Source organism: Anastrepha obliqua, chromosome 5, assembly GCF_027943255.1.
Source record: "Anastrepha obliqua isolate idAnaObli1 chromosome 5, idAnaObli1_1.0, whole genome shotgun sequence".
Taxonomy (NCBI): domain Eukaryota; kingdom Metazoa; phylum Arthropoda; class Insecta; order Diptera; family Tephritidae; genus Anastrepha; species Anastrepha obliqua.
The window spans coordinates 17,490,274-17,503,882 of record NC_072896.1 but is presented as its reverse complement, the minus strand read 5'-3'; the positions used below and the strand labels follow the sequence as shown (position 1 = coordinate 17,503,882).

The 13,609-nt window shown below is 36.7% G+C and overlaps 1 protein-coding gene and 1 pseudogene across 1 annotated transcript; both read right to left on the bottom strand.

Annotated features, from left to right (window-relative positions):
* Window positions 1-8,949: 8,949 nt before the first annotated feature.
* LOC129249517 (U2 spliceosomal RNA) lies at window positions 8,950-9,136 on the bottom strand (annotated as a pseudogene).
* A 458-nt stretch (window positions 9,137-9,594) lies between these two features.
* On the bottom strand, window positions 9,595-12,753 carry LOC129246952 (protein-associating with the carboxyl-terminal domain of ezrin). The gene is made up of 4 exons (XM_054885719.1): window positions 12,366-12,753; window positions 12,120-12,305; window positions 10,454-12,046; window positions 9,595-10,395 (listed from the first exon to the last, which is right to left on the bottom strand). Exons 1-4 carry the CDS (start codon window positions 12,567-12,569, stop codon window positions 10,021-10,023), a joined length of 2,358 nt encoding a protein of 785 aa, XP_054741694.1. The 5' UTR covers window positions 12,570-12,753; the 3' UTR covers window positions 9,595-10,020.
* Between the last annotated feature and the right edge of the window lie 856 nt (window positions 12,754-13,609).

Here is a 13,609-nt window from a genome sequence, read left to right as displayed (position 1 = left end):
TAGACGAAGACGATCGTAGATTACACTACACTGACAGGGCAAAGTTACTGCTACAACAACAACAGGTCTCACGTGAATTTGACTAAGGTTGATAACCTGTTCATATTATTTTCATAAGTTAATTCCACTTTTCCATTAGCTAGACTCACTCTTCGAGCTGGAGAAAATGAAACTCTTCGGCGCGTCAAAGAGTCAAAGTAACAGACTGGCTCCTAATGTTAATATTCATGGCTTTGAGTGCTTTCGGCTGACCGATTGAGTTGCAGGGTAGTAGCCCTTACCATAATGAAGTGATGCAAAAAAAAAAAAAAAAAAAAAAAAAAAAAAAAAAAAAAAAACTTAAATAGATCGTCGCTGTTATAAAAAAAAACTTAAATAGATCGTCGCTGTTATAAAAAAAATTAAAATAAATAAAATGCAAGAAAGTAAATCAAAAATTGACTTATTTTGAAAATAAGTAACCATTAGTTTAGAGTAAAACTGTGCTAATTCTACTCAATTCTCTGCGAAAATCTCTGATGATACGCCATAAACCACAGTTCACCTGAGATTTTTTTCTTTTTATTTATTTTAACTTATGGACAATAATGAATACAACGTAAATGCAGCGACAATTTTTAAATGAAACAAACACGAAAAATAATGGTAGTACTAAAATCTTTATAACATCTATTAAGTATGAGCTGTCAAAACCACTTTTATCTTATTTTCTACTTTATTAAGCGTACTAAGTTAAACGCAAAACTCGATTCTCTTTTTAAACAAAATGGCGCATTTTAGACTTCTGACTTCTCTCATTAGGCGATGAACATTAGTTTTTGTTACGGTATCTGCCGCTCTTTGCCAATTCAACAGTGCAGTTTAAAGCTCATTTTTATTTTTGTTTTTGGCAATTTTCTTTCAACAATTGCCCAATATTTTTCAGTGAATAGTTTGGTGAGTTGTGGTCCTTTGGAACAATATTTACCCCGTGGTTTTCATGCCAGTTCATGGCAAGACGCCTATAATGACACAATGCCAAACCGGGGCAGAACAGAACTGAGTCTGTATGTTCTTTTATTTACGTTTTTGCAAACACTCCTTCATATAAATTTCTTGATTTATAGTGCCTGTACTAATGGACGTGTTGCTTTTCATACCACACTGGCAGATGGCTTGCGAAACCAAATATTTTTTAGGCAGCTTGTCTAACATTTTTAGCGTAACTCCTTTAGGAACTTCTCCTCTCTTCGTTGCAGTATAAAACTTAAAAACAGCTTAAAATCTGCTTTGACGTATGTTTATGGATGTCTTGACTGTATAATTTTCATGTACGTGCTTTAGTACTCTTAATTGGTTTTCGTTTGGATTGAGTGCTACAATCTATGTGTTTATATGATCGCAAACCTAGTTTCGCAGCATCTGGAAGTGAAAGGCAAGTTTTTCTTCGAAATAATGACACCACTTCTTTGGCTTGTGACTGCGATACACATCCTCTTTTCTTCCACTTTCAGGCCTTCCTTTAACCGAAAAGGTTTCATTAAATTTTTTAGTACATAAGTTACCGGACTATTTAAGGTTTTTGTATGGCATTGTGCGACAAATGATCATTTTCTTGCTTTTCGTGCACAATTTTCTCCGCAAGCTCACACTCAACCGAACACATTTTGAAGCATACGCAGAAGTTACGAAAAGTGAATACGTCAATTAATAATGACAACAAACACTATGAATATGTGTACTCATTTTTTAGTAGTTGGAGTAGTTTTACGCAACTGACGAGAAAACACAATCGACTAGTTTTTTCGTGTACATGCTTTATATGTCTGCCTATGGCAATATAATTAAATGACAGCCATAATAAAAGTAAATGGCTGTATGAGTGAAGGATACATTTCCTTTGAAGGATGTATTTCAGATTTCAGAGAACCGCTTCTTGAATTTTTTACAATATTTTAGAAATGCTGCATACTCCGCATACTATCCACGCATTACATCATTGGTCATACAATCGCTAAGTTCAAACCCAACAACACTTTCTGTGTAGATGTCCAGCACCTCAAGACTTTCAAGTCTCTAGGAGACCACTTTTTCGCCAATCCGGCAGTTTTAATACCACAACATAGGGTATATTGAGATTTACCAAAATATCAATCAAATTGAATAGTCTTAGATAAATTCTCCCGTTATCGGTCCTTATTGCCTCCAAGTTACCACTAAACTTACACATTGCGCCCTATATGCAATTATTTTCCATGACAGAAATTTACTCGAAGTTTCCAAATGTTCCTACGCTATTGCTTGACCGTGCCCTTTAAGTTAATGAAATCGGATAAGAAATACGCCTACCTTTCTTACAACCGAAACATTGACAAAGATAGAAATTGACTACGTCTGAGGCTAGTAAAGAAATAGAATACCGATTTTGTACATAATAATCTTTAACTTAGAAATATTATTCATATAAGATTCTGTTTACTAAGGGTTACAGGCTCTCTGAATTTCATACCGTTTTCGCAACTAACCACTAACACATTTTCGTTCTCTCAAAAGCTTCTTGTCGTTGTTGTAGCAGCATTAACATTCTCCATTGTTGTACGGGACATGCAACTGGAGCGAAATCTGGGCTGTTCTAGTAATATAGAACCGCCTGCCGTGGGAACGCTCAAAAGCTCGTAAAACTCTTGGGTTGATATATTTATAGGTTAGTTGATGTGCCCTTTGACATTTGTGCTTAGGTTTAAAGTGAAGCAGACTTGAAAATAATTGAACTAAATTGCATTTTATAGCTAGCAAATTGGTATTTGTCAAGATTGAGAAAACGAAAAGAGTAAAACGGCCAATTTATTGATTCATTGTATGTTTAAATTACTGTTTAAGGAAAAAAGAAGCAAATATTTATGCTTTTACTTATTATTACTGATTTGCTGGCTAAATAATTGGCGTTTAATTTACAGTCCAGGATAGAAGTCAGTGAGTTATATGAAAATTCAAAATTTTAACAAAAGTTTTGTTAGTTGATCTCACTTAGTTGAGCCCTTCTAAATTCAATGGTGCTGCCTGTTTTGTCATATAAGCTGCAGTTTTTAAGATAATATATTATATATATACATATGTATATATGTATATATATATATTTCAACTTCACTCCATGTTTTGCTTGTCTTTTCTATCTACGCCTTAATTATCTTTCTTCGTTTGTTAGACGACCTTCCTCTGCGGCGATTGCTCCACGGATTCAATTGAACTCAAGAAAATGGTAGTTTGAAAATCTAGCTTGGGACCGCTGAGAACTCAGAACAACCTTATATTTTATTAGAAATGGATAGCTGGCTTAGCGTATATAATCGTATTATATATAAAATACAAAAAAAAAATTCCAATGCATTTTAATGCATTTTTTTAGGCATAATTATACGGTGCTATTTATATATGTTTTTACTAACAGCCGGATGGCACCAACACTCACGATCATACATATTTTGCCTGGCTTATTTGATTAGTTTGAATATTTAATCAAAAATTAAAAAAACAAAAATACAGCAGCCCAGTAAGGAAAAGCAAACACTTAAAAAAGGACCCATTTTATTAATCGTGAGCGTATTGAAAAAAGAGCGAAAAGTACACACTTCTGATTCGTATTTAGTTTGAATAGTTAGCCAACAAAAACAAGACAACTAGAGCGTGCCTGTGGAAGAAAACAGCAAAAACTTCGAAACGAAACCTGGTTTTGCTCGCCAATGAATCGTAAAAAGGAACTGAGGTTATGTATTTTTGATGAGTGGACATATCACTCGTTTATTGCCGAGTGTCATAATCCAAATAACAAAAAAATCGAGAAAAACGTCTTCAAAGTTTTCAATTCACTATGCCGCCTCAAATGAAAGTAAAAATACATTTGCATCGTATGAGCATCAATTTGTATCGCCATGAATTTTTTATACAGCATCAAAGCAAGGCTTGTAGTCATTTCTGCATATTTATCTACAACAAAAAATTATTTTCTTTGTATTATGACCTTCTTGCAGTAAATGATATAGATATTCTTCACCCAGTAGTTAACAGATAACGAAAAGGGTTTGATAATTTCTTGACACTGAAAGTGTCTATAGCTGCTTCATGTCGCTAATTAGTAAAAGCAACTAACAGCTAAAAGCTTAACACAATCGAACTATTACAATATAATAATTTTTGCACTGAAAATAACACTTCACGTTCATAAGCGACATTTTCACTTTAATTTACAATTTAACACAAAAATAGAATTGCTGTAAATTTTACTTGGAATTAGGATGTTACTTTCAATATTATTATGAATACAAACCAGTAAACTATCAATTTAATATAAATTTACATCAATTACGAGAACATTTAAACAAATTTTTATCGGAAAGGACCTACAATTTTACATACATATATAACACTCGAGCACCTGACAATTTGCTGCTGATTTAGATTTAGAAAAAAGAGGAAACGAACATAAGCGCATGCGCGCAGTTGCATCCCTACCATTAGTATGTATGCACATCAAAAACACACTTACGATTTGCACTAAGAAAACGCACGTATGTAAAAAACATAAAACATTTAATGAGGCTGTTGCTGGCAACTCACTCCTTACACAAACATTGTTATTGTGCGTTCGGACACTGTGTGTGTCTCTTACATACATGAACATCTTCAAGGTTATAATAATTACATTTACATTTATGTATGTAAAAATTTAATAAAACAAAAAGAAACAGAAACAGAAAGAACTGTGTAGTAAACACACACACACACACGCATGCATACATAAATAAATATTTCATCATGTAAAAATGTAACCGTATTTAACGAAGCTAAATAATATCGTATGCGTATGACAATATTTTTTCATGTCAAAGTATTGCATACAGTTTGTAGTGGCGCGCATGAACCCAGTTACATTTAAACAAATTTTTAGCATGAAAAAACCCGTAAATTTACATCAAACGAATGAAGAAACAAAATAAAAGCAAAAGTAGCACAACATTAAAAGCGTATAGCTAAAATTTCCAACAAGTAAAAAAAGAAAATATAAGCATTTTGAAAATCGTTTAAACGAAATCACCCAAAAAAAATGTAAAAATTATTAAACTTTTAAAAGTGCAACACGAAACATTTTGGAAACTAAAATATAAAATGACAAATTATTTAAAAGTATCATATTTATGAAATATACTAAAGTATTTGACAGAAAACAATATTGAGAAGTGTTTTACTAAATGGCATAAGCCAAGAGAAAACACGCGCGTAACAAAGAAAACACGTTTTTTTTGTTCAAAATTAGCTTTAATCATCAACGTAATTCCTATCAAGAACAACGCAATCATTCCAGCGCCACTCTAACATTTCAATGCCACTTTTGTAGAACGATTTATCTTTTGCCTCCACATAGCCTCAGTTTCAGCGATAAACTCTTCATTCGAGCGAAATTTCGTCAACAGAACTCTGCTAAATCATTTCATACGTAATCTTGCATAAGCTCTTTCAATCAGACGTTGCTCATACGGGAACCAAATAATATTAGAAATGGTTGTGTTGAGTTTTTCTTACATTACCAACACGATCTCAGTTTCTGTCGACTGAAGTTGTACACAAACCGCTCTTACATCCCACATTACGTCAGCAAATCAGCTTTTCCTTCCAAAATCGCTGATAGCCGGTGCACGGTGTAATGTTGGCCACACCTTCTTAATTCTCTGCATCGTGTATGTATGTAAATGTCGTGCACGGTGGATAATTCTATCATTCTTGGGTTTTGTGCTATGGAGCTCCTTCTCTCTGTTTGATGCCTACATTCACTCAGCAAATATAAAGTAGCATAGACAGAGGCGTCTCATGGCGTATTCATTTGCTAGACAGTGTAAGCTTTGAGGAAGTTGAGAATACGATTTAAGTGGCTAATATTATTACAAGGCTGACAGATTATTAAGTTTAGCCTTCAGTTAAAGTGAAACACGAAATTGAATGTGTAACTTCGGCTGCCATGTCACCGGGTACTCGGCAGTAGAGTTCTGCCGGCTTATTTCACTCATAATCACACACTCGTCCAATCAGTCGTTGTTTAGACTGCAACGAAATGTTGTCATTGGTTGATTCGTATTTCACTAAAACAATCTCAGTTTTTTCGTAAACAAACCGCTATTATGGCCCCGGTTACGTCAGCCAATCAGCCGATTCTTTAAAATTCGCTGAGAGCCGGTTAACGGTCTGATATTGGCCACATCTTTTGAATTTTTTTTCATCATGATTATATCATATCTATTTTTATAAATTTATTGAACTGACATTAAGTCTAAAGTTCAGGTAATTAAACGATAATCATTTTCAAAGTGATAACGGCAGCAGATAAAAAAAATTAAATAAATTAATATAATAGGTGGCGCAAAATTAATCAATTATGGAAAGATATATAATATTTGCAAATATCGTCCTACGGCAATCATATTTGACCCTTGTGAGCTAGATAGCTGCAGCATACAAACAGACAAGCAATGGAGCACGTAAGGGTCAAAATAAAGATTTCCGTCATTCAAAATAATTTTTTTTTAGTAAAAAGTTGAATGGTTCATTTTGCGCCACCCTTTATTATTAAGGAGTATTTCTAGATATATCAGGGGCCTTTAACAACGTGACGAAAAAGATGCTATTTTAAATAGCATAGAGTCACTTAATATGCAACCCTCGGTTTATCTATGGATAAGGCAACTATTAGCTAGCAGGAAGATACGAGCGGAATGGAACGATACGAGCGTCACCAAATATGCATGCAGAGGCACTCCGCAAGGTGGGGTACTATCGCCGCTATTATGGCTACTTGTAGCAAATGAACTGCTCAAGACATTTGACGGAGGGGCACCAAAACTAGTTGCATATGCCACTAGCATGGCATAGCTATAGTCGTTACGGGAAAGTACCTGGACACCATCAGAAATGTGATGAATAACACACTTAAAACGGTACACCAAGTCATCTCGCGCAGGACTAGGGAAAAAATAGACATGGTACTTTTTATCAGGAAGTACAAGGTGCCGGCGTGGAACCTTCCGAAGCTAGGCAACAACGAACTACTTCTCAAAGATCATGCGAGGTACCTCGGAGTAATACTAGACAGTAAATTGCTGTGGAAGCACAATGTTGAGGAAAGGGTGAAAAGGCCAGCAATGCGCTGTGCGCATGTAAGAGAGTGCTGGGCGTTACTTGGGGTCTATCACCCTCTCTGATGCATTGGTGCTACACGGCAGTAGTTAGACCGATATTGCTTAGTATGGTGGGCTACGACAAGAAAACTAACATACTTAATGCCACTGGAAAGGATTCAGCGACTCGCTGCTCTGTGCATAACAGGAGCGATGAAAACCACTCCAACGGCGGCGCTTGAAATGATACTCAGCATGCCACCTATTGACCTTATAGCGGCAAACCTGGCAGCGAAATCCGCGAGGAGGTTAGTGTCTGTCGAAGTATTCACCTGAAGTAGAACCTTCGGACACAGCTCAATAGGAAAGTGGAGCTCAGGTTGCATAGACTACATGACTCCGTACTTTAATTGGGAGAAAAGGTTTCGTACTACAATTGAAGAGGAGGGATGGCACAAAGGCATGAAGCCTGGCCATAGGACTTTTCACATCTATACAGAGGGCTCTACAACTTTAGACGGAGTGGGAGCGGGTATTTACTGCTCAAAACTAGGAATAAGGCAGCCTATCAAGCTGCCAGACCACAGCAGTATTTTCCAAGCGGAAGTTTTTGCTGTGCGGAAGGCCGCGGAGCTAGCCTACACTAGAACAAGAAAGAACTCAACAATTAATATATACGTGGACAGTCAAGCAGCAATAAAAACAATAAGCTCATATTGTATTAAGTCCAAAAATGTTCAACGGAGCAGGGAGGCCATAGAAAGGCTAGCCGCAAGCAGTAGGCTGCATATCTACTACGTACCTGGTCACAAAGGCATTATGGGGAACGAAATAGTAGATGAGATAGCAAAGAGTGCTGTGAGACTACCATTTGAACAAGAGAACGACATACCAAAACCGCTAAACACAATATACAACGAAATGGACGACTACATGAAAAAACTAGTGGAAGCTAGGTAGACTAATTTGACCACATGCAACACGGCAAAAGTTATGTGTAGAACTTAGAACAAAAAACTGACTCAATTCGTACTTACGCTCTCGCGAAAGGACTGCAGAACTATCATAAGTATGCTGACAGGTCATAATCTATTGGCTGCACATGCGTACAAGATAGGGATCGCTAACACGGGCAAATGCAGGAAATGCAGAGAGGATTGAGGAAACTTTAGAACACCTTCTGTCCGGCATTATTAAAAACGCGTTTAAATTGCCTGGGAGACCCCTTGGCTGAGGGTCTGGAGGGCGTCTCAAAAGCGGATCTCTCAGCTCTGCTTGGATTCGCCAAAAGCGCTGACATCCTACATGATGTCTACTTTCGGTATTCATAGAGGTCGGTCTCGATCTGATATCGCTAGGGACCAAAAGGTCTATGCGTGGCTTATTGCCAACCAGGCTAACCTAACCTAATTATTATAAAAAAAAAAAAAAATACGTGTCTAACGGTTAGACGCGATAGAAGTGAAACCTTCCGTAAAACAAACTGAGAGAGAATGAGACGAAAGCAGCATTAGGAGCGGGATAATTATAGGTTCATTATAATATTGCTATAAAGTTCATATTTTATTTTCTTCATTTTATTATTATTTATCCTCAATGTTTTCAATTTCAACAAATGATACGAGTGGCTTATGATAGATAAAATATGATACAAATGCTTTGGTTTCGATGTTGTCAAAAAAAAATTCCCAAACGGACCGAAGAAACAGACTTACAAATTTCTTCCATTTTCGTCTACTTGTATTCATATAAAAATTTATGTCTCTTCCCACCAAAGCTAAATGTATTTGTATATTTCTTCTTGTATTTATTCAAGGCCGAAATCCCGGCGGTACTGCAATACCGGGCCAACCCGTGGCAGAGGTGGATAAAGCCCCTAAAACACTCCGCCCATTTCCAAAAATCAGTTTAACATTTGTTGTCCTCCGATGGAGGATCTATCAGATGTTAAGCTGATACGAACAGATACCACAACTACCTACTTCAATAGATTTTCTAATAAACCTTTTGAGAATTACACGCTCACAAAAATTATTTATATCAACATATAATATAACGCTTCGTAACTAAATAACTTTTAGGCCAGCGATGACAGCATGGCGCGGTAGCCGAGCGACTAGCAATGTGAGCTTCCGATCCAAAATCCTTGGTTCGAATCACAAGAAAAAATAAAAGTTATTTTTATTTAGTTCGTCGCTACATTTATATCAACATATAATATAACGCTTCGTAGCCAAGAGGGTCGCTTTTTCGTTTCACTTTTCCTCAAATCACTCCCAACGATTCTAAAGAAGTTTTCACTTCAAAAAATAATCATATAACTCATCAAAAAATATTTGTAATTAAATTCAATTAATGAAATAAATATTCCATTTTTAGCAATCTGTTTTATTGCATATAAGTGACGAATAAAATTACTGGGCCAGGGAGAAAAAAAAAACACATGTCACGATTATTCTGGGTAAAATACCAATTTACTACTTTTGTTAATGTGGCGAGTCAGTTACACAATATTCTTATTTTTGACTTTTTTTGATTTTCTGCATTAAAATGTATTTATGTATCTACAAGAATGAATTAATCACTGTTGGTGTATGTGTATATATTTTCTAAGTAACTTCCCTGTAAACTCTAAAACATAATAGTGAATGTAAAATTCTAGGCAAAGGAAGTAATTTGGAGAGCAAACGATGATCAATGCACATTTTACAAACGCCTTCATATTTTGTCTAAATATAAAATTAACATTAGAATAATTTTAGCAAAGTATAGGGCCATTGGTAACTTCGCTGTAAATAGTCGACTTCGTCGTCAACGGTAGTGGTACTAAGTTGATTACATTGACTGCTGTTTTTGGCACAACAGCAACAGCAACGTACTATTCTTTCCACGTATCCGCGACATCATCGTCCACGCCCCAGCCATCACCGCTGGCAGAGTTGTCGTCTGCATTAATAGTCATTGCCGCAAATCGGCTATTATCGATTACTATTCCATCATAATCATCTTTATTTGGCAAATTCGTTGTATTTGATGGCGAATTGTTTGCTAAAATCCCTGCTACTGACGTTTTGTTACTACTCGGTTCAATAATTGGTTCCATGTCTTTAAAGTAATCAAACTCAGTACTACCGTCAGTTTGGGGCGTCGCTGTCTTTTGAACGACGATATCAAAGGCGTTGAGGTCATCATTGATTTTCAGAGTACGTGTATAATGTGCACCAGCTGCTGCTGGAGTCTCTTTAGCAGACGGCTGCAAAATAGGCAAGAAAAATTTAAGCAACTAATAACTATCTCATACGCTCAGTTACCTTTACAAGTCGATCTTTCGAGTTTTCGACGGTAGGTTTGGTTTTTGTTTGCAGGGTTGTAACTTCAGCACTAAATACAGGCAGTGGGGTAGGAGTGTGAGAAGCTACATTATCTGTATTTGTGATCAACGACATTTTGGAGCCGTTATTTGATGCAGGTGATAAATCAGCTGTCGTGTTATTATTTCGCTTTAGAAGTTCATCAGATTCCCAATCGGACCATTCTTCTATTTCATCAACCTCATTACTATGGAAGCCATTAACGGCTGGTTCTTTAAAATTTATAATATTTGCTGAAGCATCAGCTGACAACTCATTTGTACTTGTATTTATATATTCATCGACACTTTGAGTCGTTATTGCTGCGGAATCGCTATTATTTGCGATTTCCGATTCCGCTACCGTTTCCATAATATTTCGACCACTAATTTCTTGTTGAGTGAGTTCTGATGCTACTGCATCGTCCTCTATTGCAACACTTTTATCATCTTCACCTCCGTCTGGACTTAAACGGGGCGGCATACCCAACTGCTCATTTGTTTCCATTTGAGGCAATGAAATAAAGCTGCCACTTAAATCTACGTGGTCGGGCAATGGACTATCTGATACCATGTAGTCTATATTATTACCCATCACAGGCGTAATCGAACGCGGTTCAACCCAATGTGTTGTAGCATCGGATACGGCTGCCTGCGGCCGGCCATCAGAAAAGATACGTGTGCGATTTCCACCAATTACTGTGGACGCGCCTAATATTGGGACTAGGTCAGCCATACAACGAAGGGTTTTCGCCACTAGCACATCATTTGTGTCATTCATACCCTCCAGCAAATAAGGCAGTATGCACTCCAATAACTCATCCTTTGAAAGAAGTCGTATGAATTCCATGAAGTATTCCAACAATATTAATCGTATTTGCGCATCTCTAAGTCGAAACATTTTCTTTATATGTGGCATTACGTAGCGCACGTACGTCTGGTTTGAGAACAATGCCGCCGAGTGATCAGTTTTTGTTTTAAGCACATAGGGTGTAACGCATAGCTGCGCTGTGGGATCAAGTAAGACCATACGTGAGAGCAGATCGGCAGCTAATTGCGCACCTACAACTTCTTCATTGAAATAGCGTAATCGATCGATAAGACCAGTGAAAAAATCTTGCTTCGATTGTACACTTTTTAGAGGCAATTCAAACAGGAAGGAATGTATAAGTACGAATTCGTGATTAAAATATGGGTGTAATAGTACTGCCGAAAGACGTGGTCGTAACTGTGCGTTACTATGCTTTAGGTGGGTGGCACAATACTCGCGAAATTCTTGTGCATGTGGGGTTTCAGTGGTCTCCTTTTTGCTGCACTTATTCAATACCTCTTCGCAGAGCGTTGCGAAGGCATACTGTTCAATGGCATCGCTATTATTATCCTTACACTCACTAGGGTCAATTGCAGCAGCATATCGATATGTTTTCACCAAATCAAGTAAAGACTTTGTGATCTCTTTATGTTTCCATACATATTCAAAGCCGGCTAAACGCCAACTACCATCGTCGGTGGTGTAAATTGATGAGATACAAATGTTAAGATGACGTCCCAGAGCCTGTAATAAAATTCATGTCAAGAAAGTGGTTGGTTATGGCGCATTAAATACCATAATAGAAAATCTCACTTACCTTCTCAACCAAGAAAATCAAGCTGCATAGAATAGTTCGTAAACCAAGGCAAGCCTGTAGATTGGTTTGTGTTGATAAAATAGTAGTCAAAGGGCGTACACGTTCTGTTGCTAAATGTTTTTGGCCTCCTTGTTCCCATGTGGTTACATATTTCAATATGTACGGATGCCGATAAATTTTTAAATTCTACGGGAATTTGCAATTTAACATGCGTTTATTTTTACTTATTTTCTGTTTATTCCTCACCTTGATAGCCCGTTCCAAAGGCCCCTGTATCACCCACAGTTGTCCACTTACTACCGGTTCACCTTGAAAAACGGAAAGTAGCTGCTTTCCGTCTTCATTAGATGTGGTTGGCGATTCTGCATTGTAAAGCGTCCAAAAATCATTTGCCTCCACAGAGTTTTTATCAATTACTAATCCCTTTAATCTGCTACTATCGTTTCCCATTACGCGTGATGTGTAACTAACGCTGTCTCACCGCGGAAACGTTCGACCAATTCGTATTATTTTTATAGAGATTGTGCTTTTGGTTAACACATTTACTTTATTTTTACATTTTTCGCTAAATCTTATCGGTATACAATTGGATTTACAAACTTTCTACATATAATATGACAACTTTACATTTCAATTGTTTGACGTTTTGCAGTATTTGTGTTGAGCATATGAAAACGAGACTCGATAACACAGCTGATAAAAAGGAACGGATGCATTTAATTCTCTGAAACATTCGATATGTGTTTGTGTTTCTAACAGTACTTTTTCAATAATAATTATCCAAAATGAAATATTCACAAATTTGAGTACATTTGATTTCATAAAAATATATATACCATATAAGCAAAAACGAAACATTGCCGAATTACGTCATTGCCAGTTACGTCATATCAATTGCCAAATTTACTGTCTTCAAATTATGAATGCATTAGTAAAGAAGAGGGAATGCATTGCTATTGTCTTTGCAAAACTGTCCGGAGTAAACGCCAATCAAGAGAGATTAAAATTATTATTACATAATGTATTTAGTACGGCGGTAGTCATAGCCGAATAAGTAGGTGCGTGACTACCATTCGGCATTTGGTGAATGTAGGTTCGAATCTCCGTTAAATTCCAAAATAAAGAAAAAAACCTTGCTGTGAAGTTGTTACACGAATGCGTTTGTGGTCGACTGTGAATTACTGGGTATTCTGATAAAGGTAGCTGTAAAACACAAACTAACTGACGCAGCACGTTCAGATTTTGACAGGAGTCAACTGACAGATGCCTGTTGACAGGAGCAGTTTACCTTTTTCAGTAAAGAGGTCAGAAGTACAAAAAGTCACGGCCTTATTGAACCACCCTCGTATATCTATATACAATTTAAAATTGTATTAGAACCGCGCAATGTGCACGGCAGTCGGCTGCACGTAGGCTCAATCATTTCTTAAATATCTATGGGAAATGATTTATGTTCTTACATAAACAACAAGGAGTAAAAATCAAATAAA